Raw genomic sequence first — 24,684 nt, forward strand, 5'->3', positions numbered from 1 at the left:
CAACTGTTAAGTTGTGGGTGAACATATCAGACGACACAGCGATTCTTCAAACAACTCTTGTTTATTCACAGGCCAGAACAGAACTGAACTGAAGGGTTCAGCCAGCCTGCGTATATAGAGCTCCACTAGAACGCAACAGTAACCGTTTTCTGTAGCGAGCCAATCACTGAACGCCACTTTCAATCCCTTATTTGCATATGTGGGCCTGAGTGAAAACTATTGACAGTATCCCCCTGCTGGCCAAGGGTGAGAACTTCAGTACGTAATAGCAACCATCCCAATTTCCCTGGGACACCCCGGAATTCAAACAATTGTGGTAACAAAAGGATTGATATCCAGATGAAGTAGTCTTATATTGTCCTCATTTGAACATAGCACCAAGCCAAACATGGCTTAGCGCAAACAAGCAAGAGTATAGGCTCCCAGAGAGGTGATTGTGACCACTTTGTTCCTCCCTTGCTTTGTCGCTGTGGTGTTCCATATTATGGTTTGGCTCAGCATGTGACTTGAAGTGAGGTTTATGGTTTAGCTTTCCCAGACAAATCAAGAGCTGTACACCATAGGCCAAAGCTTGGCTACAGCTCATGATCTGTCCGGAGAAAGTTAAAACTTGAGCCTAGATTCAGATGACACTCTGCTAAACCAGCTTCTTTATCGTTGATGACCAGTTTTTGCAATGCATCCAGCCCCAGCCTACAATATACAGAATGAACCCTTTATGCAACAGACGTTCATGCACAAAATGTTTCTTTAACACGTTCATATTTCTCAGAGGAATTCAGCACTGCCCAAAGCACATGCACGTGCTTTCATTAACAAAACTTCCACATTGCCCATTAAATAATTAAGTTGCTTTGAGACAAATAATCACAACTAACTCAATAGAAGATGCTTTCAGAGATCTGTCCCTAGCTGCTGTGTAGGATAGGATACCTCTATGCTCATAAGCCAAAGTTTTTTTTTTTTATCTCTTTCTTTCTTTTAAAGCAGCACATTAAGCTGGCAAGTAGTTTATGCTGCTGCTGTGATGGGGGCGGAGGGGGGACTGTTCCATGCCACAGCAAAGGGCGTCTATCAGGAGAGCAGAACAAATGACTGATGGATCATTTTTCTCTCAAAGGTCTCCATGTTTCACAGAACTTTTGGAACACCATTTCCCTTTCCTACACAAAAGAACATTTAAGACAGAAAGATCAATTGCCATGGACAACTCTGTCAGGCAAGTAAATTAAAGGGTATTTCCAGAAGATCATTTTTTTTGTGGATGATTATTACCCATTTGTCACTGTTTGCTACTGCCTGTTTTTCTCAGTGTGGGAACTGTGCCAATCCCTGTACTGATTACTGGTAGTGCAAATGGGCTGGTGAGATCCACGCAGGTGACACAACAACTGCATGGCATGATTTGGGACGACAGCTGATGGCATGATTTGGGATGCCATCTGGATACAGTCCCAAACTACAGTCTGAACCCACTGTGTAGCCTTAATTGCTGTCATTACAAAAGATGTATCCTCAGCCAAGAATAGAATTGGATCTGGGCACTGAACCAAATTGGAGGTTTCCAGAACTTAACCCAAGGCCACAGTTCTAAACATGCCTACTGGGTCATGATCCCTATTGAATTCTGTAGAGCTTTACTTTCAAATGCACATATTTGAAACAGGCTGCAAGCGTGCAGCCCTCACTACTGAAAGTGGCCTAGATTTTCAAAATACAGATAAGGGTTTAAAGACAATATATTCTGTATCGCAGCATTGAAAAATACAAAATCATTTATGTGATGTAATTATTCAACAACAGAAGAGGTGCATTTAACATTTCTAAAACCACATGTGCTGAGCTCCTGACACCTCACACCCCTCCTTCTTAGGAAGTGGCAACAATGCTTGCTTTTGGGAAGGCAACTGAGCAACCCTAATGGCTTTGCATGCATAAAGTTCCAGGTTCTGATCCTGGCATCTCAACTGACCACAATCTCAGTTTACAGGGCTGGGAAAGACCTCTGCCTAAGTAGACCAAGGCGGAAACTTTATTTATTTTTCAGAGTATAGCACAAATTAACACTTCAGGTTAGATCCTATAATATTGCCAAAAACTGCCTGTATTGTTTCCTTTTGAAAATAATGGACTGTTGGGAGTTTTTAAATTATTGTAAGCTGACCTAAGCACTGTAATTGCAATCAAATAATGATTTCTAGATAATAGTAATAAAGCACAGACAAACATTTTAAGGAACTGAAGTCAGAAAAATCTATGGACGTAGCTAGGGTATATTTTAGGGAGGACAGGCTTTATGTTGGGGTGGACAGAACCAAGTTATCTGTGATATAATTGGTTATTTAGTTAATTACTTTTATTTATATTCTTGATTTGGGAGGGGGCAGCTGCCACCCCCTGCCTTTCCCCGTTTCCTGGATCAATGATCCAAATTTCTTGAGGTAATCCCCATTAAATACGATTTTTTTCAACCCTCCTTTATTAGGTCATCCTGTTTCTCTCTCTCTGTTATACAAACCTTACAATACAATATTAAACTATTCACAAGACCCACTGAACCTACAAAAATGTATACAAGATTCCAGATTAGCAAATTTAATACTATGTAGAATATGAACTGTAGTTGCTCACTATAGTTCTCACAATGGAAATTCATTGATCCCCTTTAGGCCTTTACATCATATTTTCGCTCTGCTAATTAGTTGGAAGTGAGTCATTTCTACTGTAGATATGGTAAGGTATTCATTTGTTCTTGTCATAGAAATGGGACACATTTCTGGCCTCATTATATACCTCCTTTTTTTACTTTGTACGTATCTATTTATCCAACTTTTGTGACTCATTTCATTCACATGGCAAAGTGGCTGTAGCACACAAAAGCTCATTTCACATTGTTGGCATTTTCAATGCCACAGCACACTTTCTTGGTTTTGGTACAACCTATGAGGATGGCTACACTTTCAGAAAGCATTCCAGTGAGCTGCATATCAGAACAGTTTAGACATGCATGACCTCTTTGGGGATAGATCTTATCCTTTAAAATGAAGATCAGCACAAAATTCCGTATCAATGCAAAGCACAGGGATGGGTATGTATTTGCAAGCTGTTCTCTTGCCCTCCATCGTGTCCTGGGATTGTTTTCCAGATCTTGCCTGAAGCATAAAACCAAAATAGATTGTTGCAAGATGCAGACCTCTACAATTTCTTCCTGGAAGCAGCATGCATCATCTTAATGATTTATTTGAGTGCCTACTTTCTGTGCCTAGCTTTTTAAATATATCCAAGCTTGTTGGCTACATCAGGAGAACCATAGTGTCAGAGAACTTTATAGCGCTAAATTTAATAGCTCTGTGCTATTCATTAAAAATTAGGCAGAATGGAAGAAGAGGCATGCTTAGCTGCTAGCAGTATCTCCTATCCTCAAGGGATAATGTAAACATATCAAGTTGTTCTATTCAACAAATAAAAATGTTACAGTCATGTTATCTTTGAAATTTATACTGACAAGTTGTATATTATGTTTCCATTTTACAAATAATATTTATGGTGTCATTAACCCATAGCACTACACAAAACACATTATTTTTCTCTCTGATCAACTTACAGTACATAATGTACACCACTTATGTACAGCAGCCATAAAATACTTGCAGTACATAGATGAAATAGTTTTAATGAGCAAGCTACTATATTAGAAATAGACATCATTGAATGCTCTTGCAAAAATGATATACGGTAAAGCTAGGGTTGCCATATTTCAGAAACTGAAGATCTGGACAAAATAGTTTAGCACATCACAATAGACCACTAACCCGTGGGGCAGACCCGTTTCCCCTGTATAAGCAACACCTCTGAAATCTTTGACATACAACATGAGTTTGAGATTTTCCATCAAAAATAAGGAACTAAGATTGCTTAACAGTAGAAGAGTGGTAAAGAGTCACTTGTCCTAACGTCCTCACCGCCAGGGCACCTATTTAGAAGGGGTTTGATCTTGGTGTCTGTAAAAACCCTCGTTGCTACGATGTCGGCCATGAACAAAAGCGTTTTTCTCCTAACAATAATAGATGGTATCTTTTCAGAGTGGAACGCAAGTATCACCTTCAAGAAGTTGGTCTGCCGGGGCATCACAGCATATAGGTCAATCTGATGTTTCTTAATTTTTAAAAGTTTGCTCAAACAGTCTTTAGCCCCTTCTAGCGTTGACCATCTTCCTATTTCCGACCTAACAGAAAGGCAACTTTTCTTGGGTTGCAGAGTTAATATCTGATTGTTCAATTGGGAATTTAAGATATATTTAATTTTAGTCTCCTTTATTTTATCTGAATTGGGGTGAGGCAGTAAGTTTTTGACCTCACAAACTGAGGATTGTGTTGTTGATTCAAGTTTTTCAATTTTCAGCAGGATATTGGATAATTGTGAAGATACCTCGTCCAGCCTTTTAAAAATACAGTGAAGGGTCTTAATTACTAAGTGTAACTGCTCACAACCGGGGAACTCCCCCATGTCAGATGCCAAACCATCTTCCTGTGCTGAGAGTTTTTCTTTCGTATTCTCCTTTACAGGCTTTACTTTTGAAACATTTTGAGTCATCAAAATTGGAGTAGCTTCTAGATCAATTAGAGGTAGGAAGCGATTTTGGGTTTCCACTGCAAAGCACTGCTCGGCATGGTCACTCCCTCCTCTATTCCGGTGAGGCACCAACCTTGATAGTTTTGGTTTAGGGGATGATAGGGGCTCGTCAAAGTCTCTCAAGCATTTTTTCTGACCCATACTTTCCTCAGGCCAGGGATTATACGATTCTTAAAATAACATAACACTTGACACACAATTAAAATAATGTCTCAACTCTTTTAGCAGCTGAGGCCGGCTCGCTGATAAGAGAGAAACAAAGAGCAGGCTGCAGCAGTCTGGAGCAGGGCCAAATCTCTCAGAGAGTTTCCATAGCATGCGGCTGCAGCAATTATAAAATACTTTAAAAACTGACTGGGTCAGTTAAGATAAAATATAAAAGATTAAAAGAAGATTAAAAGAAGTCCGAAGAGCACCGGTAAGCGCGTCTTACCTTGGCGCCATGTTGGCCCCCTGAGTGGTAAAGATGGACTCTGGGACTCAAGGTGGCTTCGCATGCAGTTATTTCTACCTAGGCACACAGGTACACAAATTGCATGCATGTTATGGCAACTGCATTCACCATGCCAGCACATGCATGCACTTGTTCCTTTAAAACTCCTTGTTCCTTTAAAACTCATATAAGGGAGGATCCCATCCTTTCCCATTTGCCACTTCCAGATACAGTGGTGCCTCGGGTTAAGAACTTAATTTGTTCCAGGCACCCGCAGGAACACCAGGTCCTCAGAATGCTCAATCTGAGGTTTATTTCGGGGTACCGCAACACTCTAGCGGTTTCCCCAGCCTTCAGTGCACCGGTGCTCTTTCAATCAAAAGAGCTTCCGTCCGCCATAACGGGTGACCAACCGGAAGTCAACCAACCTGAAACTGTTCTTAACCTGAGGTACCACTTTAGCTAATGGGGCTTCCTGCTGCCGCCGCGCAATTTCTGTCCTCATCCTGAAGCAAAGTTCTTAACCCGAGGTACTATTTCTGGGTTAGTGGAGTCTGTAACCTGAAGCGTCTGTAACACGAGGTACCACTGTATTTGAAGAGAAACAAGGGGCCTGTGACAAAACAAAACAACTTAAATAGCCCTTTCACAATCGACACCACATGCATCTGATTTGTATTCATGTACTGAGTCCCCATTTGGCCAGAGAAGCTGCCCTGATATACTAATAAGTATAAGGGATACAGGCACAAACATTCAAGCTTCGGGAGCAATTATATTATTAACGCTGAATTTGCTAAGAAGGACATGAATTTAATTGTGAATAATGAATGATAAAAATGGTTCAAAGAGGAATGGCTGAGGGATAAGGCTCTTGGAAGGCTGCCTTGAGAACTGCACCCATCTTTGCATCTCAGTCATGCCCATTTGGATATATGGGCCCTGGAGAGTTGAGCATGGGTTCATGTGGCTCTCAAGCATTGCTAGACCTCTCCCGACACCCAAATTCTGTATAGGTTGACAGTCTAGAAGCAAACCTGGATTGCGCCTACTAATCCTGTCTCTAATGCCCATGTGCTAATTAGCTCTGTATATCCAGAGCCTCCATGTGCACATATATAGATAGATATACACAAACTGTTTCTAAAAGATAGAAAACACTGTATTTTCAGAATTCCTGATTCTAGGAAATTCCTGATTCTAGGGAGGGAGTGTGTTTGTGTGCAACTTGTACATGGGAAGGTTCAGTACACACAAAGATGATCCACATGTTCAGACCTTGGAGAGCTGGCTTTAGGGAATGGACATGATCCCCTCCCCATGCAATTCAATCTACGTGGAATGTGAAGGTCTGTAAAGGACAACCCTTTCACCTTCCACATAGACCAGGGGTAGGGGACATCTGACCCACAGACTAATCTCAGCGCATCAGGGGTTCCAATTTGGTCCATGAGGTCATTTCCACCAAACCACGCCCACCCATCAGCTGACACCTTCAAACCTTCCTTTCTGCTAGCTAGTAGGAAAAGCAGCACTTTTGAGAAGCACTTTTAGGCAGTCCCCAGTCCTGTTTCAGCTTAAACAGGACCACAGGGGTTGTCTTAAAGCACTTCTCAAAAGCACTGTTTGAAGATCTGCTTCTCAAAACAAAACTCCAAGGTGGTTGTCACCAATGCAAGCAAAGGCTCAGAAAAAGCTCAATATGGAGGCCAAATGGCCAAAATATTGGGAAACAGATTGGGAGACAGATTAAAACTGCAGAGTTTTGAAAAACTAAAAAACAAAGTGCGAGATTGGCTTCATTATTACCAAATAATGGAGGCTTACAATTTGGATAAGAAAATTGGCTTTCAGGTGGAAAAATCAAAATTGGAAATAGAACTGTTAGACCCTAAAACTAAGAATTTGTCAAGAATGTATAACTTGCTGTTGAAATGGAACACTCAGGATGAAACGGTAAAATCAGCTATGATTAAATGGGCACAAGATGTTGGACATAATATTATGATGGCTGACTGGGAACAGTTATGGACCGCAGGTATGAAGTTTACGGCATGTAATGCCTTAAGAGAGAATATAATGAAAATGATCTACAGGTGGTACATGACACCAGTCAAGCTTGCAAAAATTTATCATTTGCCCGAAAATAAATGTTGGAAATGTAAAGAGACCGAAGGCACATTATTTCACCTTTGGTGGACATGCCCAAGGATTAAGACTTTCTGGGAGATGATTTATAATGAAATGAAAAAGGTATTTAAATATACCTTTCAGAAGAAACCAGAGTCCTTTCTCCTGGGCATGGTCGGCCAATTGGTGTCAAAGAAGGATAGAACTTTCTTTATGTATGCTACAACAGCAGCAAGAATACTTATTGCAAAGTACTGGAAGACACAAGATTTACCCACCCGGGAAGAATGGCAGATGAAGGTGATGGACTATATGGAATTGGCGGAAATGACTGGCAGAATCCGAGACCAAGGAGAAGAGTTGGTGGAAGAAGATTGGAAGAAATCTAAAGTTTATTTACAGAAACATTGTAAAATTAAGGAATGTTAGAAGGATGTTGGAATGAAGTTATGTGGTTATAGCAGAAATGATATAAAGGATTAAGTAAAAATGGATAGTTAATTGGTGAAAGAAGAGAGTGTAAAATTACAGTATGTTAAGATAAATTATTGGGATAAAAACAAAGATGGAAAGGATTTGCTGAAATATCTAATTGAACTAGAATACAAAAAAGGGAGGTGTGAGGAGGTGAAGGAAATAAGCAAATGGAAAATAAGTTATGGGAAGGTTTGATTTGTTTTTTTTTTCCTTTTCCTTTTCTTTTTTCCTTTTTTTCTTAATTGTTTGTATTTTTCTGGGGGTTTTTTTGCTTGTCTGTATACATGGTCTTGTTTTTTTCTTGCTTAATGTTTTCTTTTGTAATTTTTGAAACTGGAATAAATATTATTTTTTTAAAAAAATGAAGATCTGCTTCTCCTTCATTTAAACAGCACTTTTGAGAAGCGCTACCAGTCAGTGTAGAGTAGACAATACTGAGCTAGATGGATCAATGGTCTGACTCTTATTCTATATAAGGCAGCTTCCTAAGGTCCTATAAGCTGCCTATGTGATATATTCAGTATCTGTCTTGATACTACCAAATGATCTGATGGGATATTCATATGGAAAGATTCCTGGAGAAGCAAATGCTCACATCTTAATTTCACTCTCTGCTTGAACCCTTACAACTCAATTGACTTGGCAGGCACCCTTGTTCTACACCCAGGGAGTGAAAAATAACTAGATTCTAGAAGGTATTATGGTAAACTGAGTTTCACCCAGTATCTAAACAAACCTGTGTTACTTTTGCTTGAATAGCTTTAAACACAGATTGGAGATGGTGTCACCTGCTTTTGAAAAGGAAGTCTACATGAGCTGCCATCCTTGAGCTAATCACAGTTGAAAGTTACAATGTACTTCCCTTGAACTTGCCTGAGGGTTCGCCTCTCTAGCAACTCTTTCTAGCACATCTCAATTTCCCTTTGCTCTGCAGCTTCTCCCTGTTTCTGAAAGTACAGTGTCTTAATTATTTATAGATGGCTAACAGACATAAAGCTAAAAGTCGAAAAAGAACAACAATGTGATACCAATATCCCTAACGGATTGACCATTTTTCATATATATCAAAAAGTGAAGGCCATTCCATCTCAGGATATATTCTCAGGTCTTAATTTTGTATTTTGATTTTAAAGAAGAGGGGTGATCAAATTCTTCACCTATGTGAAGTATGACAAATGATACACACAAGCCACACATTAAAGTATTGGACAGAATATGAGTTTGATTTATTGAACAAAGAGGAAACTCTCGTGTGCAGCTGGCTTGAAAAAGGCTGAACCAATCTCACTGCCTTTTTGCCAGTACCTCTTGTGATGATGTCACTTCCACAGCCAGACTGACATCCAGCAGGCAGCCAAGCATCCAGTCACTTCATTTTAACCATTGATTGATGCCGTTTCCCCAACTAAAGGTCTATGAGAGCCAGTGTGGTGTAGTGGTTAAGAGCGGTAGACTCCTAATCTGGGGAACCGGGTTCGCGTCTCCGCTCCTCCACATGCAGCTGCTGGGTGACCTTGGGCCAGTCACACTTCTCTGAAGTCTCTCAGCCCCACTCACCTCACAGAGTGTTTGTTGTGGGGGAGGAAGGGAAAGGAGAATGTTAGCTGCTTTGAGACTCCTTAAAGGGAGTGAAAGGCGGGATATCAAATCCAAACTACTACTACTACTCCTCCTCTTCTTCTTCTTCTATTAGCTATTTATAAGATAGGGTAATTGGCCTTGTGTCTGGAATTCTTATGCAACTTCATCAATCAACACAAATATAAAAAAAGCTCAGTACAAAGTAGATGTACATTATTCCCACCAAACTTCAACAAACACATTCATACTACTATTGGAAGGGGTATGGGGGCAGATTGCGTCATAATTTCCTCCTTGGGTGGAATTATCAAAAAATGCAAGCATTCCAGTACATGGTTGCCTATTACTGACAGAAATTTCTTCACATTATATTTATTTTTGACATTTATATCCCACCCTTCACCCCAAGGTTGCAGAGTGGGTCACAACATCATACAATAAATGATCCCATGTATGTAAATTATGAATAGCTTGTAAAACAGTACTTCATGTAATACAGAATGACCCCCTCACATCTGAAGATAAAACAGAAATAGTACCTGCAGAAGACTGAAGGAACAATTAAAAAAAAAACTTTTACTTATCTTACCAGTCTGTACTGTAGCTCTGGAAATGGCAGTAAGCAGTAAGCATTATTCTCTCATAAGAGCTGGACTGAAGTGTACAGTATAGTGAAAATTGTTTCCTTGAATGGCAATTTAAAAACCAGTAATCTGTAATCATTGATGTTTATTCTGTTCTCAGATTTTGGTATATATGGGAGCATTAAAACTAGGTGAATCACGTATAGGGGATGCAGCCATACAGTAGATATCTGACTGCTCATTTACCAGATAAACACAGTCTACTGCTGTATTAGTCTGCAGATAAACCCAGAAGCACATGATGTATGGTCTTCTTATAAACTGAACCATGCAATGAATCTAAGCAAAACAGAAGCGGGGCTGTGTGAAAGGTATACTTTTCCAATGAACTTTTTTTCCTTTCAAGATTAAAGAGTTTTTTAAAAAAGGAATCTTGACTGGTTAATTGTAAACCTCGGTGCCCAGGAGCACTGATTTGGAATCTCAGTTGCATATCTTCCTGCTGGAAGGTTACGTAAGTGCCAAGACTCAGTACAACATGTCAAAAGTTTCTTGTATAAAAGGGTAATCCAAACTCTTAACCATTGTGCTTACCGGAGCCATAACAACATGCAGGCTTTGTGGCTCTGTCAGACCGACTTCTGTATGTAGCCTGCATCTCAACTCTCCTTTGATTCAGTGTAAATGTGTGTTTGCAAATAACAAAAAAGATCATGCCCCTGAAAACAAAATTCTGCCAAAACCAAGTTAAAGGGCTGCAATCCATACTAAAGTAAAGACAAAGCAGGTACAGTGGTACCTCGGGTTAAGAACTTCATTTGTTCTGGAGGTCCGTTCTTAACCTGGAAATGTTCTTAACCTGAAGCACCACTTTAGCTAATGGGGCCTCCTGCTGCCGTTGAGCCGTCGCTGCATGATTTCTGTTCTCATCATGAAGCAAAGTTCTTAACCCGAGGTACTATTTCTAGATTAGCAGAGTCTGTAACCTAAAGTGTATGTAACCTGAAGTGTATGTAACCCAAGGTACCAGTGTACTGATACCAGGCAGAACAAATATAACTGCTGGCAATCACTGAGCCTCATTGGGATCTTCCTTGGCAACAATAAAAAGGCAGTTGTTTTTTTAAATCACAACATTAAATGAGAATTCAGTTGTATAGATTCACCTTAATTAGTATGTGACTCTGGGAGGAACAGAGCAATAATATTAAACATTCAGGCTTTCTGTCTTCCACCAGCAAGCAAAATTGATTATACCAGATAAATATACTTGGAGGAGATCAGATATTTTAAAGTTCTTGTTAAAAGTATTATATTGTTTTTAGATTGTTATGCTATTAAACGAGTTAAGTATTCACCACCAACATCTTAACCAATTAGCTCTGTTTCGCTTCCCAGCCATCAGGGATGAACACATTAGCAACCCCCCCCCCAAAAAAAAAGAACACTAAGGTTGAGAAGAAAATCTAATACTTTTCCTTAATATGGAAATGTATTATGATTAAATATGTTCGAAATGAGTAATGGTGCACCCCCAGACTTGAATCAGACCAGGCATAGGCAACCTCAGCCCTCCAGATGTTTTTGGGACTACAACTCCCATGTTCCCTAGTTAACAGGACCAGTGGTCAGGGATGATGGGAATTGTAGTCCCAAAAACACCAGGAGGGCTAAGGTTGCCTATGCCTGAATCAGACCATACTGTAAATTTATAAATCATTGCTGGAGAACCTGTGATGGTATTATGGGAGGGGCAGGACAAGTCCCAGCATCTCTGACTGTTGGCTATGCTGGCAGAGGCTGATGGGAGTTGAACTTCAATAGCATTTGGAGGCCCACTGCTATTTATATATTTTATGTACGTAAAAGATTCATAGGCTGCCTTTAAGCACAAACTCTTTTAAAGTGGCTTCCATCTTCATGGGCTGAATTAATGGCAAATTAAACTTTCCTTTTGATGAGTCGTGGGTGCCTGCACAGAGCAGTAACTATTTTCTCTGGTCACCTTTGAGTCAGCATTGTAGGAGCTGGCCTCCTGTGCCATAGCTATTTCTCTTAAAGGAGCCACATAAAGGTAAAGGTAAAGGTACCCCTGCCCGTACGGGCCAGTCTTGACAGACTCTGGGGTTGTGCGCCCATCTCACTTAAGAGGCCAGGGGCCAGCGCTGTCCGGAGACACTTCCGGGTCACGTGGCCAGCGTGACATCGCTGCTCTGGCGAGCCAGAGCCGCACACGGAAACGCCGTTTACCTTCCCGCTGGTAAGCGGTCCCTATTTATCTACTTGCACCCGGAGGTGCTTTTGAACTGCTAGGTTGGCAGGCGCTGGGACCGAGCAGCGGGAGCGCACCCCGCCGCAGGGATTCGAACCGCCGACCTTTCGATCGGCAAGCCCTAGGCGCTGAGGCTTTAACCCACAGCGCCAACTCCGTCCCACAAAGGAGCCACATACCAGGTATTTAATAGAGGGGGGGGCATGCATTACACGTAACGTGCAACCCTCCAATCTGCTATGGGGGGTCCGAAGCAGATCTGAAGAGCTTGCAAGGCAGTTGCATGGGGAAGGCAACTCCCCCCCCCCATGGTTTCCATTCTGCTGATGGATGGCCCCACTGTGAAACCAGTGCCTAACACCATGGAAGAAAATGAAGCCTTGTGATTACTACAAGCATACTATCAGGATTTCCCCTCCTCAGTACTGTGATTAGTTTGACGGCCAATTTATCTTGGGGGCAAAATGGGTAAAATAACCCCTGCATTTTATCAGCTTAAACTGGAACAATGTGTAGAAACAAACTTTTCCTTGCTGTTTCCTACCCACCCCCCATTCCTGTACAGCTTTATCTCCTTTGAGTCAAAAATTCTTCACTCCATCGCTACATGGAGAAAGCTGGGAGTACATTGCCTTTAAGGCAGAACTGCGCCTTTAGGCAAAATTCTCACTTTGGGAGTGGCGGTGGGATACATTGTTCTGCAGTGGTTATGCAAGAAATCTTGCTTTAGGGACGAAGAGCTTCCTTCGGGACTATTCATTATGCTGAAGGAGACAGTTTGGATACTGAACTCTACATCTCTGTTATTGACCACCTAAAACATTTACCCGGCATGGTACACAGGAAATACCGTACTCAGGTTCATTTTAAAAATAAAACAAAAAGGAAACCTAATTTGAATGCTGCTGTTTCATTTTCTTTCACGTTCTCAGTCACTTATTTCAGAACAGATTTCTTTTTATCCAGGCTTTTGGACCTTAATCCGGAAGGTTTTAGGTATTAGTGGCCTCTTTGAGTGGGATGGGATGTGTCAGACCTACACACACAAATACACAAACACACACACATCTTAAGTTCTAATTCTATTGTGGATTCCAGTTTTACTTAGTTTTGGTGTTATTTTTGTAAGTCCTCTTGGGTCTGCTTGTTTTGTACGCACTTCAGTGTATTTTTCATTTCTTGCTGTTTCTTCCTGGATTCAAAAACTTTGTCAGTTCATCTATTTGTCTCCAAGTAGGGTACTTTGAGGTTATTGTCATTTCCCTGCAATAAGGTGGCTACCACTGTTTGGAACAATAGCTTATGGACTATGTGAAACTGCTACTGCCGTTGGTTAATTTAGCATTTTTAAAGTTTTTCCACAATAATTAAAAAAAGGCAAAAATCTTCTTCTTTTTCACACAACACATGAATCATTTTATAGAATCCATTGCTAGAAGATGAAGAAGGTGGTGCCTATTAGATCAGATGGCTTCAAAAGGGCTTAGACAGATTCATAGGACACAGGGCCATTGACAGCTACTAGCTATGTAGTTCTGTTACAAATCCCTGTATTTTGATGCAGATCAACAGTGACACCTAGAGAATTTGGGCCTAACCTAGACTAGGTAGGTTCCACTGAGAATCCACTGTATTCTTTCTGAATAAGCATCTCCTAGTTAAGCCATTCTATGCAATGGGTTGGCAGGTATGAACTGGCTGAGCCTTTTGCAATGTAAGTTCAAAGTTTTTAGGAAAGTGAAAAGCACCTCACAGTAATTTTAGGTTTGCAGAGGGGTGTTAAGGGATGGGTAGTACCTCTGGTGGGGAACATGCTCCTTCTAGAGCAGTTTCTCCACCTTTGGTCCCCAGCCTGCTCTCACCTGCGGCTCCTAGAAGCTGCCAGAGAGCTTCCATTTTTATTCTATGGGCTATATTTTCTGCACCTTGGGAGCATCTGTACTGGATCAGCCTGAGGCTGTGGGCAAGCCAGCTGGAGAAATGCAGCCAGCCTCTTGCCTACGCACGGATCAGTTTCAGTCAACGGCCTTGTGACTGCATTGCACTAAAATGGTTCTGTTTGAACATCACAGGGCCACAGGGGAGAGACTTCCACCTGCCTTGCCCCACCCACCTTTTAGCTCAATCAGTAGAACAGGAACTTAGTCTCACGGTCAAGGGTTCGAGCCCCATTTTGGGCAAAAGATTCCTGCATTACTAGATGGCCCTTGTGGTCCTTTCCAACTCTACAATTCTATGATTCTATGACCATTATATGGAGTGGTTGTTGTGTACTTCTGTTTCAGTGTATGTGAAGAAGTGTGCATGCACACGAAAGCTTATACCCAGAACAAACTTAGTTGGTCACTAAGGTGCTACTGGACAATTTCTTTTTTATTTATTTTTTTATTTTGGTTGTGTACTACTGTTCTCTTTAACTTTTTTTTTTGGGGGGGGGGACTGCCCTTGACCTTTTCCTCCTCAAGAACATTAATGTATTTATTTTTAATATTTCTGAAGCATTAAGATTTTGTTTTGAATTTTTACAATTTTCATTGTATTTAAATTTGTTTGTTTATTCTGTGTGAGCTACCTTGGGGGGCTTTGGGGCCCGAAAGGTGGCATACAAATAAACAAGAACATAACTGTTACTTGTGCCATTCATTATTTTAAACTGTTTTCTGCTTTACAATCCTTATTTAATACTTTCAGAGTGATAGAATGCTTGCTCTAAAATACCACTGGATAATTTTTTTTTAAAAAATCCCCGTTGCATACAGTAAGAACGATTCGTACCCACCCATGTCTTTTTAATGCACATATTCCATTTTTAATGTGTCACTTGAAATCATATTTGCCATTTATAAATTTTATGACAGAAATAAAAAAAAAGTAATTATAGCTGGAAGTATCACTTGAAAGGGATCAAATTAATAAATTGTGGGTAATGTTATATAGCTTGCTTCACGTTTCTACAACAAGAACAACAAAAATATCATAGCATGATAAATGCTGCCACTTTATGTTAGCTATCGCACTTCCCATGAGACCACACGCTTTGTTTTAAGATATAACATTTGCTGCAATTCAAAGCAATTTCTACCTAGACGCAACAAAGATCAATAATACCAATTATCAAGTCAGACTAATAAAAATTTGTTACTGTGGTTATTCATCCAAAGCCTATAAAGCCAGACACCATTTCTAACAAAAAGGATGAAATAAACTAAACGTCAGCCAACTTCAGGATGACATATTCTAAATGTCCCAGAGTCCCATAAGACTAATAAATGATAAATGAATTTGATGGCTTTAATTTGTGAGACTCTGAACATGATTTCAGCACACTCAGTGCTAGGAGCCCCCAAGCTCTGTCATGCGTTCTGCACAATCACAAGGGAACCCATGCCTTTGGCTTTGATGTTGCATGGTTCCTGTTATGTACTGAAGTTCTCACCCTGGGCCAGCAGGGGGATACTGTAGATAGTTTTCACTCATGTCCACATATGCAAATAAGGGATTGAAAGTGACGTTCAGTGATTGGATAGTTACAGAAAGTTGTTACAGTTGCGTTGTACTGGAGCTCTATATAAGCAGGCTGGCTGAACCCTTCAGTTCAGTTCTATTCTGGCCTGTGAATAAACAAGAGCTGTTTGAAGAATCGCTGTGTCGTCTGATATGTTCATCCACAACTTAACAGTTCCAGCTTCGGTTTCAAAGCATACATGGGCAGAGCTGTTTCAGTAGATAGAGTTCTTATTTAGTGAAGGAACAACATGATGAGATGGATTTAGAGTGGGGAGGGGGGGTTCTTTACTGCCTGGCCACTATTTTGTAGAAGAGTTCCCCAAAGAATAATTAAAACAGGCTGCCACAAGACCCTCTACCACATCCTAAGCAGTCCAGCTGCCTGGGGAGTTTCTAAGTCCCACTTCTCAGGTCCAGGTCCAGTTAAAAACAAAAACAAAAAACAGCAACCCAAGAAAGGAGCTCTGGATTTAACAAACAAATGAAAAACCTTGCAAAAGATAGGGGTAGCACTGACAACCACGCAGGCAGACATGCGGAAGGTCTAAGTGGTCAGATTATTTCAAAGAAGACAAATACTGGGCAAAGACATTAATGTGGATGTCAAAAGAGCTAGCCGATTCTAGCTGGATTCAGTAATGGGGGGAAATGTACATTTGTGGATGTTTATTCAGAGATAAAGCCTCAGATAGCTATCTATTCAGTGTTCACTACAGTGATACAAAATCCTAGACCTTGTTGATCTATGTCAGAATATGATGGTTGATCACACATGCAACAGAAGAACCTATTAAGTGCTGGGGACTGCTGTGAGATTCCGAGAGCAGTCCCAGTTCTTAATTCCAGCAAAATATTTAATTGGCCTAGAATTGTAGAAACAGGATCCTCCCCACCCCCATTTTTTCTTTGTAGTGTAGCCCCCTCTTCACAACTAAACATACTGTCTTAAAGGTAAAGGTAAGGGGTCCCCTAACCATTATGTCCAGTTGTGACCAACTCTGGGGTTGCGGCGCTCATCTCGCTTTATTTATTTATTTTTTTAAAAAAATTATTTATTAAAGTTTTGAAAGTTACAGAAAGAAAAAAGAAAAAGAATCAAACATAACAAACCAATACAATACAATACAAAAACAAAAATACCACATATACATAACAAAAATAAAACAAAAGTAATTAAAAAAGAAAAAAAGAAACACAACCTATACCTTCAATGTTATTAACTTTCTTTTACTTGTTTCAGCGACCTCCTCACACCTCCCTTTTTTGTATTCCACTTCGATTAATTGTTTCAGCAAATCCTTTCCATCTTCCTCAAACTTCTGTCCTATCATTTAACTTAACAAATTCTAACATTATTTTTTCCTTTAATCCAATTACAATCTATTATACTTAATTCTTTATAACATTTCTGCCAAAGCCATGTAACTTCATTCCAACATCTTTCTAATATTCCTTAATTTTACAATATTTCTGTAGATAATCTTTAAATTTCTTCCAATCTTCTTTCACCGACTCTTCTCCTTGGTCTCGGATTCTGCCAGTCATTTCCGCCAGTTCCATGTAGTCCATCACCTTCATCTGCCATTCTTCCCAGGTGGGTAGATCTTGTGTCTTCCAATACTTTGCAATAAGTATTCTTGCTGCTGTTATAGCATACACAAAGAAAGTTCTATCCTTCTTTAGCACCAAATGGCCGACCATGCCCAGGAGAAAGGCCTCTGGTTTCTTCAAAAAAGTATATTTAAATACCTTTTTCATTTCATTATAAATCATTTCCCAGAAAGTCTTAATCCTTGGGCATGTCCACCAAAGGTGAAAGAATGTGCCTTCGGTCTCTTTACATTTCCAACATTTATTATCGGGCAAATGGTAAATTTTTGCAAGCTTGACTGGTGTCATGTACCACCTGTAAATCATTTTCATTATATTCTCTCTTAAGGCATTACATGCCGTAAATTTCATACCTGTGGTCCATAACTGTTCCCAGTCAGCCATCATAATATTATGTCCAACATCTTGTGCCCATTTAATCATAGCTGATTTTACCGTTTCATCCTGAGTGTTCCATTTCAACAGCAAGTTATACATTCTTGACAAGTTCTTACTTTTAGGATCTAACAGCTCTATTTCCAATTTTGATTTTTCCACCTGGAAGTCATTTTTTTTGTCCAGATTATATGCCTCCATTATTTGATAATAATGGAGCCAATCCCGTACTCTATTTTTTAGTTTTTCAAAACTCTGTAGTTTTAATCTGTCTCCCTCTTGTTCCAGAATTTCCAAATATTTCGGCCATTTGGCCTCCATATTGAGCTTTTTCTGAGCCTTCGCTTCCATTGGTGACAACCACCTTGGGGTTTTATTTTCAAGCAAGTCCTTATATCTTATCCAGACATTAAACAGTGCTTTTCTAACAATATGATTTTAAAACGCTTTATGTGCTTTGACCTTATCATACCACAAATATGCATGCCGCTCATCTCGCTTTATTGGCCGAGGGAGCCAGCGTACAGCTTCCGGGTCATGTGGCCAGCACGACTAAGCCACTTCTGGCGAACCAGAGCAGCACACGGAAACGCCATTTACCTTCCCGCTGGTACCTGTTTATCTACTTGCACTTTGATGTGCTTTCGAACTGCTAGGTTGGCAGGAGCAGGGACCGAGCAACGGGAGCTCACCCCGTCGCAGGGATTCAAACCGCCGCCCTTCTGATCAGCAAGTTCTAGGCTCTGTGGTTTAACCTACAGCGCCACCCGCATCCCTTACATACTGTCTTAGGCAGTATTAATAGCATTTGATTGGGCCAGTCTGCTAAGTACCATTTCTATGCAATTTCTCATTCAATTTGGGGTGGCCTGTGTGTGTGGGAACAGCATTTGGTTGGCTATACATAGTATTTTCAAAGAATAAGCTTAATTCACCTATGAAATTTAAGGAAGGAAAGTTATAAACAATGAAAGTTATCTAGGTATATTCCCATAAACACTAATGTATCTCTGTACATCTTTTTGTTGTCAACACAGAAGCACTGTGCATATATAGAAGCATAGTTTTCTTCTGAAGCATAAATGTTACATGGTTTTGCAAGCGTTCAGTGTATTGCAGCGTTTTGTTTTCATGCTAGCCAAATGGTTAATGATGCTTGTGAATACTCCTGTAATTTAAAAATGAAAATGAAAAAGAGAAATTAATATAATTAACAAGCCTACAGACTGAGACAAATTAGGCCAACTAAATGAAACAAACAAACAAACAAAAAATATAAAGCAAACAACGAAATTGCTACAAGGCACGGTACTTTCTGCTTGGGAGAATTAAACGAGTACAGCAAAATTAACTTGTATTTGCATGGCTGGACAATTTAATAACAGCAAGGACAACTGCAATTACTGGTAAGTCACAGACTGTGGCTAGAATATGTGTTTTCCCGGCAACAGATGTTCCTGTCATTTAATGAAAGCAGCCTGCTGTCCATCTCAAACTGGCGGGCCTTACAATTGACAGTCTTTTTTTGCAAGGATACAGACGTGAAGCACACAATGGGCTCGTCTCTCTCTTTCCCTCCTTCCTCCTCTTCATTGTCACAGCAATTTTTTGAAGGACATTTATTCATATGTGCAATTTTGTTGCCAAAATGAGGTAGGTGGCTACATATTTTTGATATTTAGCAACTCAAACAGTCTTTCCTGTCAAAAGCAATCCTGAATTCCCAAGCACACGCCAAGAAAGAATGACTCTATCTATCTATCTATCTAAGCATGCAGAATGCAAGTCTTTACATGACTGTGTGTAGCATATGTGCATGTCGCTCACAAACACGCACATATGCACAGACAAACTTTAACAGGATTTCTTCAAAGGCATTTCCAATTGATCTGCATAGATGTTTGATATTTGCCTCCTTGATGTCTGCACATAAATTTCACACATCTTTGCATTGATGTTTTCTTTTTTTGAAAAAAACTTTTTGCTCTCAGCATTGCATAAGTGTTTAATACTACCTGCCAACGCTTCTTTCTGAGAACAGTACCTATCTTGGTATGGTTTTCCCAGTAGTGATGTATGGAAGTAGGAGCTGGGCCATAAAGAAGGCTGATGCTTTTGAATTATGGTGCTGGAGGAGACTCTTGAGAGTCCCATGGACTGCAAGAAGATCAAACCTATCCATTCTGAAGGAAATCAACCTTGAGTGCTCACTGGAAGGACAGATCCTGAACCTGGGGCTCCAATACTTTGGCCACCTCAGGAGAAGAGAAGATTCCCTGGAAAAGACCCTGATGTTGGGAAAGACTGAGGGCACAAGGAGAAGGGGACGACAGAGGACGAGATGGTTGGTCAGTGTTCTTGAAGCTACCAAAATAAGTTTGACCAAACTGTGGGAGGCAGTGGAAGACAGGAGTGCCTGGTGTGCTCTTGTCCATTGGGTCACGAAGAGTTGGACACGACTAAACAACACAACAACAACAACAACAACAACAACAACAACAACAACAACACCTATCTTGGAGCTGGCATGCTCCAAGTCTTAGGTTACTCTTTGAATAACTTTGAACAAAAGTTCCAATAGCAAGGGTTCCAATAGCAAGGTTTCTTAAGAACCTTTAAGAAAAATTATTCATGCATTTAAAACATTCTAATTGAACGGACTATTCATGATTTTCAGATGAAACTCATAAATGTTCCTGTAGACTTTAAACTGAGTTGATGCCTGACTATAGATTGATGCCATAGTTAAATAATGTGGCAAATGTAGAGGTCACAAATGATCCAGGCCTCATTTGTACCAAAGAGATGTAGTTGCACCTTGAATTCAACACTGCCCTGGTAGCAGCTGAGTGACAGTCATGTGCTATCACAAGGATCTATTGTTCCCCTCCCCTCCCCGTGCATACAATTTAAAGCAGCGTTAAGGGCGGCAGATATTAATAAAGATCAAATTATGAAAAATGTTACACAGGTTGCAATGAAATAGTAAGTAGATGGTTCCTTGAAATTCTTCTGTTTGGATTAACAGATTATATCAATATGCAGAGTGTGGTGTTATTATGGCTTTTTGTTTAATTATCTTATGTGAAGTTTAAAAAGAGGGTTTAGAGTAGAGAGCAGTAAGCTTTCAGACAATCAGAGAAGCTTTTCAAACTGCTACTTTGGTTCTTCAGAAGACTAGGAATAGCTCTTATTAGAAACTAGTCTTTAGTTGCCCTTTACTTCAACTGAGGACCTGAAGTACCGTAGTTTAAGCACTGCCTTTCAGAAATGGTTAGAATATATTTCTTATTGAATCCATTCAGCTGATCTCGCACATGCTGGCAACCAGTTCAAACATTTAACAGTGACAACGGTCTTCATGAGAACTTTGCAGCTTAGATGTAAAACCCTGGAAGACTGCTTGTTTAAAAACGGCTTTCATGTCAAAATCTCCATGCAGGTGAGGAAGTAGGCTTTTAAGCCCGTTGTCTTCCTGATGTGCTACTTTTGTGCAGGCATAGATTCTGTGATATGGGATTGCCTTGAACTAGTGACCCCCACCTGCCTATCTGAGGTGGAATATGCTGTTTCACATGCCTTGTTCAATATTTGGACTGACTCTAAGACATCTTCTCCTGTGGGAATGCACAAAGAAGCCATTAAAATCCTGAGGTTGCAGAGGTGCAATGACCTTTATTAATTAAAAATCCAAAAGCATTGAATTGGTGTTCCTTTCTCTTCTGGGCTCTGTTTCAAAAAAAGACTATATAAAATAAAAATTAAAGCTTTTTTATTTTATTTTCAGTGTTTACCAATAACTGTTCATTGTGTTAGATTAGGTCTTAATCAATTGGTACATCTTTTTACACCCACCTGTTCCCCTGCTCATATGATAGCGTCTAGGGTTAGCAGACTTTATACATAATTTTAAAAGTTTTAAGCAGTAGCTAGGAGGAACTGCTAGGAGGAAAGCACATCAAAGTGCAAGTAGATAAATAGGTACTGCTCCAGTGGGAAGGTAAACGGCGTTTCCCTGCGCTGCTCTGGTTCACCAGAAGCGGTTTAGTCATGCAGGCCTCATGACCTGGAAGCTGTCTGCGGACAAACGCCAGCTCCCTCGGCCTATAGAGCAAGAGGAGCGCACAACCCCAGAGTCGTCCGCGACTGGACTTAACGGTCAGGGGTCCTTCACCTTTTAGGAGGAACTGAGAGTCAGTGACTTACATACACTGGAGCTAAGATGGAACAAACGGAAAAGAGCACATGCAACCAAGCCAGGAGAAAAAGAGAGTGAAAGGTTTGATCAGTGGTCAGCAAACTTTTTCAGTAGGGGGCCGGTCCACTGTCCCTCAGACCTTGTGGGGGGCTGGACTATATATTTTTTTTTGGGGGGGGGATGAACAAATTCCTATGCCCCACAAATAACCCAGAGATGCATTTTAAATAAAAGCACACATTCTACTCATGTAAAAACACCAGGCAGACCCCACAAATACAGTGGTACCTCGGGTTAAGAACTTAATCCGTTCCAGAGGTCTGTTCTTAACCTGAAACTGTTCTTAACATGAGACACCACTTTAGCTAATGGGGCCTCCCGCTGCCACCACACCGCCACCACATGATTGCTGTTCTCATCCTGAAGCAAAGTTCTTACCCCGAGGTACTACAGTATTTCTGGGTTTCTGGGTTAGCGGAGTCTGTAACCTGAAGCGTCTGTAACCTGAAGTGTCTGTAACCTGAGGTACCACTGTAACCCAGAGATGCATGTTAAATAAAAGTACACATTCTACTCATGTAAAAACACGCTGATTCCCAGACTGTCCGCGGACCAGATTTAGAAGGCGATTGGGCCGGATCCGGCCCCTGGGCCTTAGTTTGCCTACCCATGGGTTTGATCATTGCCAGAGTGTTATGCGAAGAAGAGAAGAAAAAGAGGAAATGGAAATGCTCTTGTTGGCACATGATTTAGATATAGAGCTTGGTTTCCCTATTTACTAGCATGCAGTCATGAAACAGGATAAGGAAAGCGGGACTTTGTATCTGAAGATATTGATGTTGGCAGCGGTAGGACAGTTCTTATGCCATTGTTAATGGACCAACACATGACTTCATTGAGCAGAAATTCACCATCCACCCTTCTGCAAATTACGGTACCCATGTTTGAACCAGGATCCAAGGAAACTAGTCTGGATAGGAACCTAGGAAGCTGCCTTAAACCAAGTAAATCCACTGGTCCTGATTTGGTTTCTACCTCAGCATTGTCTACACCCAAGATTATCTACCTTCTACCTTCTACCTTCAAGGCCCACTTGAGATGACTGAAAAATACTGAGGCCCACCAGTCACAAAACGGCGTTAGATGCAGGCACATTTTGGCAGCACCAGCTGGCAATTACTGACACCACTTTATGTTCTTATCTTATCCATCTTTGGAACTGCTAAATAATTTCCCACAATGTTTTTCATGCTGCAAGGAGTTCCGTACTTCAAATTTCCTTAAGCTAAGCATTTGCTCTGGGGGCACTGTGACTACACCTTCTCATTTTAGGCTGAATTTGCTGATCTAGAAACTCTGATGTGGAAGAAATATTTTCTTTTATATTTTCCCCACATGCCTCTCAAAAGTATGTTTTTCTCCATCTCCTTTAATTTCTTCTCTTGTTCTCGTTTCACACTCAATTCATACCTTATTGGTATCACCACCCAAGCTGCCAGTACCTTTTATCCCAAACCCCCTGATCCTTTTACATTCACTTCTTCCTCCCATAACAGATTTCCTCTTTTATCCTCTTCCTTTTTATTCCAATACACCATTATTTTTATTTTTATTTTCTTATTTATTATACCTTTTATCTCACTTTCTAATTGCCTTCAACACCTCCTCTGGCCCTTTGCTCTCAGCGGAGAGACACATGTCTTCCCTCCTCCCATTCCTGAACATCTCCATCTGCCAGCCTCCTTTACTAAGCTTGCAGGGAGTTGCTGGTGCTGAAACCAGCACAACAAAGGGCACAATACAGGTGGCTCATAACCAGAAGGTTGGTGATTCAAGCCCACCTAGGGATGGGTGTGAGTAGGATTCCTGCATTGTTTTTGTGCTGTATTTCTAGGCACAGGTCCACACTTTAAAGCTCCCTGTCCAACTGCTATATATTTTTTGCCCCAGTGGTTTCCCAACTGGAGAAAACTTGCTCTTTACTGCTGAATCAGAGCAAATGACTATCCGTGGAAAACCCGAATTGCTATTTGTTCTGATTCAGCATTAAAGAGCAGGTTTTCCTAGGGAAAGCGGTGGGGTAAAATAAAATAAAATAAACCACTTGGGCACAGACCAGCAAGACAAAAGGCAAATGTCGATGAGCCCAAAGATGTAGGGGGAGATAAAGGTAAGGTAAAGGACCCCTGGACGGTTAAGCCCAATCAAAGGCGACTATGGGGTTGCAGTGCTAATCTCGCTTTCAGGCCGTTTGCCCTCAGACAGCTTTCCAGGTCATGTGGCCAGCATGACTAAATCACTTCTGGTGCAACAGAACACCGTAACGGAAACCAGAATGCATGGAAACGCCGTTTACCTTCCCGCTGCAGCAGTACCCATTTATCTGCTTGCACTGGTGTGCTTTCGAACTGCTAGGTTGGCAGGAGCTGGGACAGAGCAACGGGAGCTCACTCCGCCACAGGGATTCAAACCGCCAACCTTCCGATTGGCAAGCCCAAGAGGCTCAGTGGTTTAGACCAAAGCGCCACACGCGTGGGGGAGGGGGATTAAGCAAGTGAGGAGACAGTGGGAAGGAGTGAAGAAAAGAGACTTAAGATTGGATAATAAAAACACTCTGTGTGTTTGTGTTTGTGTGTGTGTACACAAAACTAAACAAGGTTTGTGAAATCTTCCTCAGAAAGGGAAAGCCAGACAAGTCTTTGCCCAAATCGGGGGCCTGTTTAGATTGCTGAACAGGAAATTAGCAAACATCAACTTGTGCATATATTTCCATCATTTGACAAATTATGCAGAGACTGCCTGCTCCCAGTCTCCCCCTCGCCCCCACGAAAAGGCACTGTTTTGTTCCTGATTACATTTGACTTCTTGCTGAGCTGGAGACTTA

The 24,684-nt window shown here is 40.8% G+C and overlaps 2 protein-coding genes across 5 annotated transcripts in view; one reads left to right on the plus strand and one right to left on the minus strand.

Annotated features, from left to right (window-relative positions):
- SNTG2 (syntrophin gamma 2) overlaps positions 1–24,684 on the minus strand; it is a gene marked incomplete at its 3' end in the record, with an annotated part of 223,603 nt that overhangs the window by 158,795 nt on the left and 40,124 nt on the right. The window lies entirely within an intron of this gene.
- Positions 3,211–24,684, plus strand: part of SH3YL1 (SH3 and SYLF domain containing 1) — a 514,925-nt gene continuing 493,451 nt past the window's right edge. The window contains exon 1 of the mRNA XM_079970065.1: positions 3,211–3,217. Coding sequence (XP_079826191.1) covers position 3,217 — 1 coding nt within the window. The 5' untranslated portion in view covers positions 3,211–3,216. The remainder of the gene's footprint in view (positions 3,218–24,684) is intronic.

This window comes from Podarcis cretensis (genome assembly GCF_951804945.1).
Source record: "Podarcis cretensis genome assembly, chromosome: 3".
In the NCBI taxonomy this organism is placed as follows: domain Eukaryota; kingdom Metazoa; phylum Chordata; class Lepidosauria; order Squamata; family Lacertidae; genus Podarcis; species Podarcis cretensis.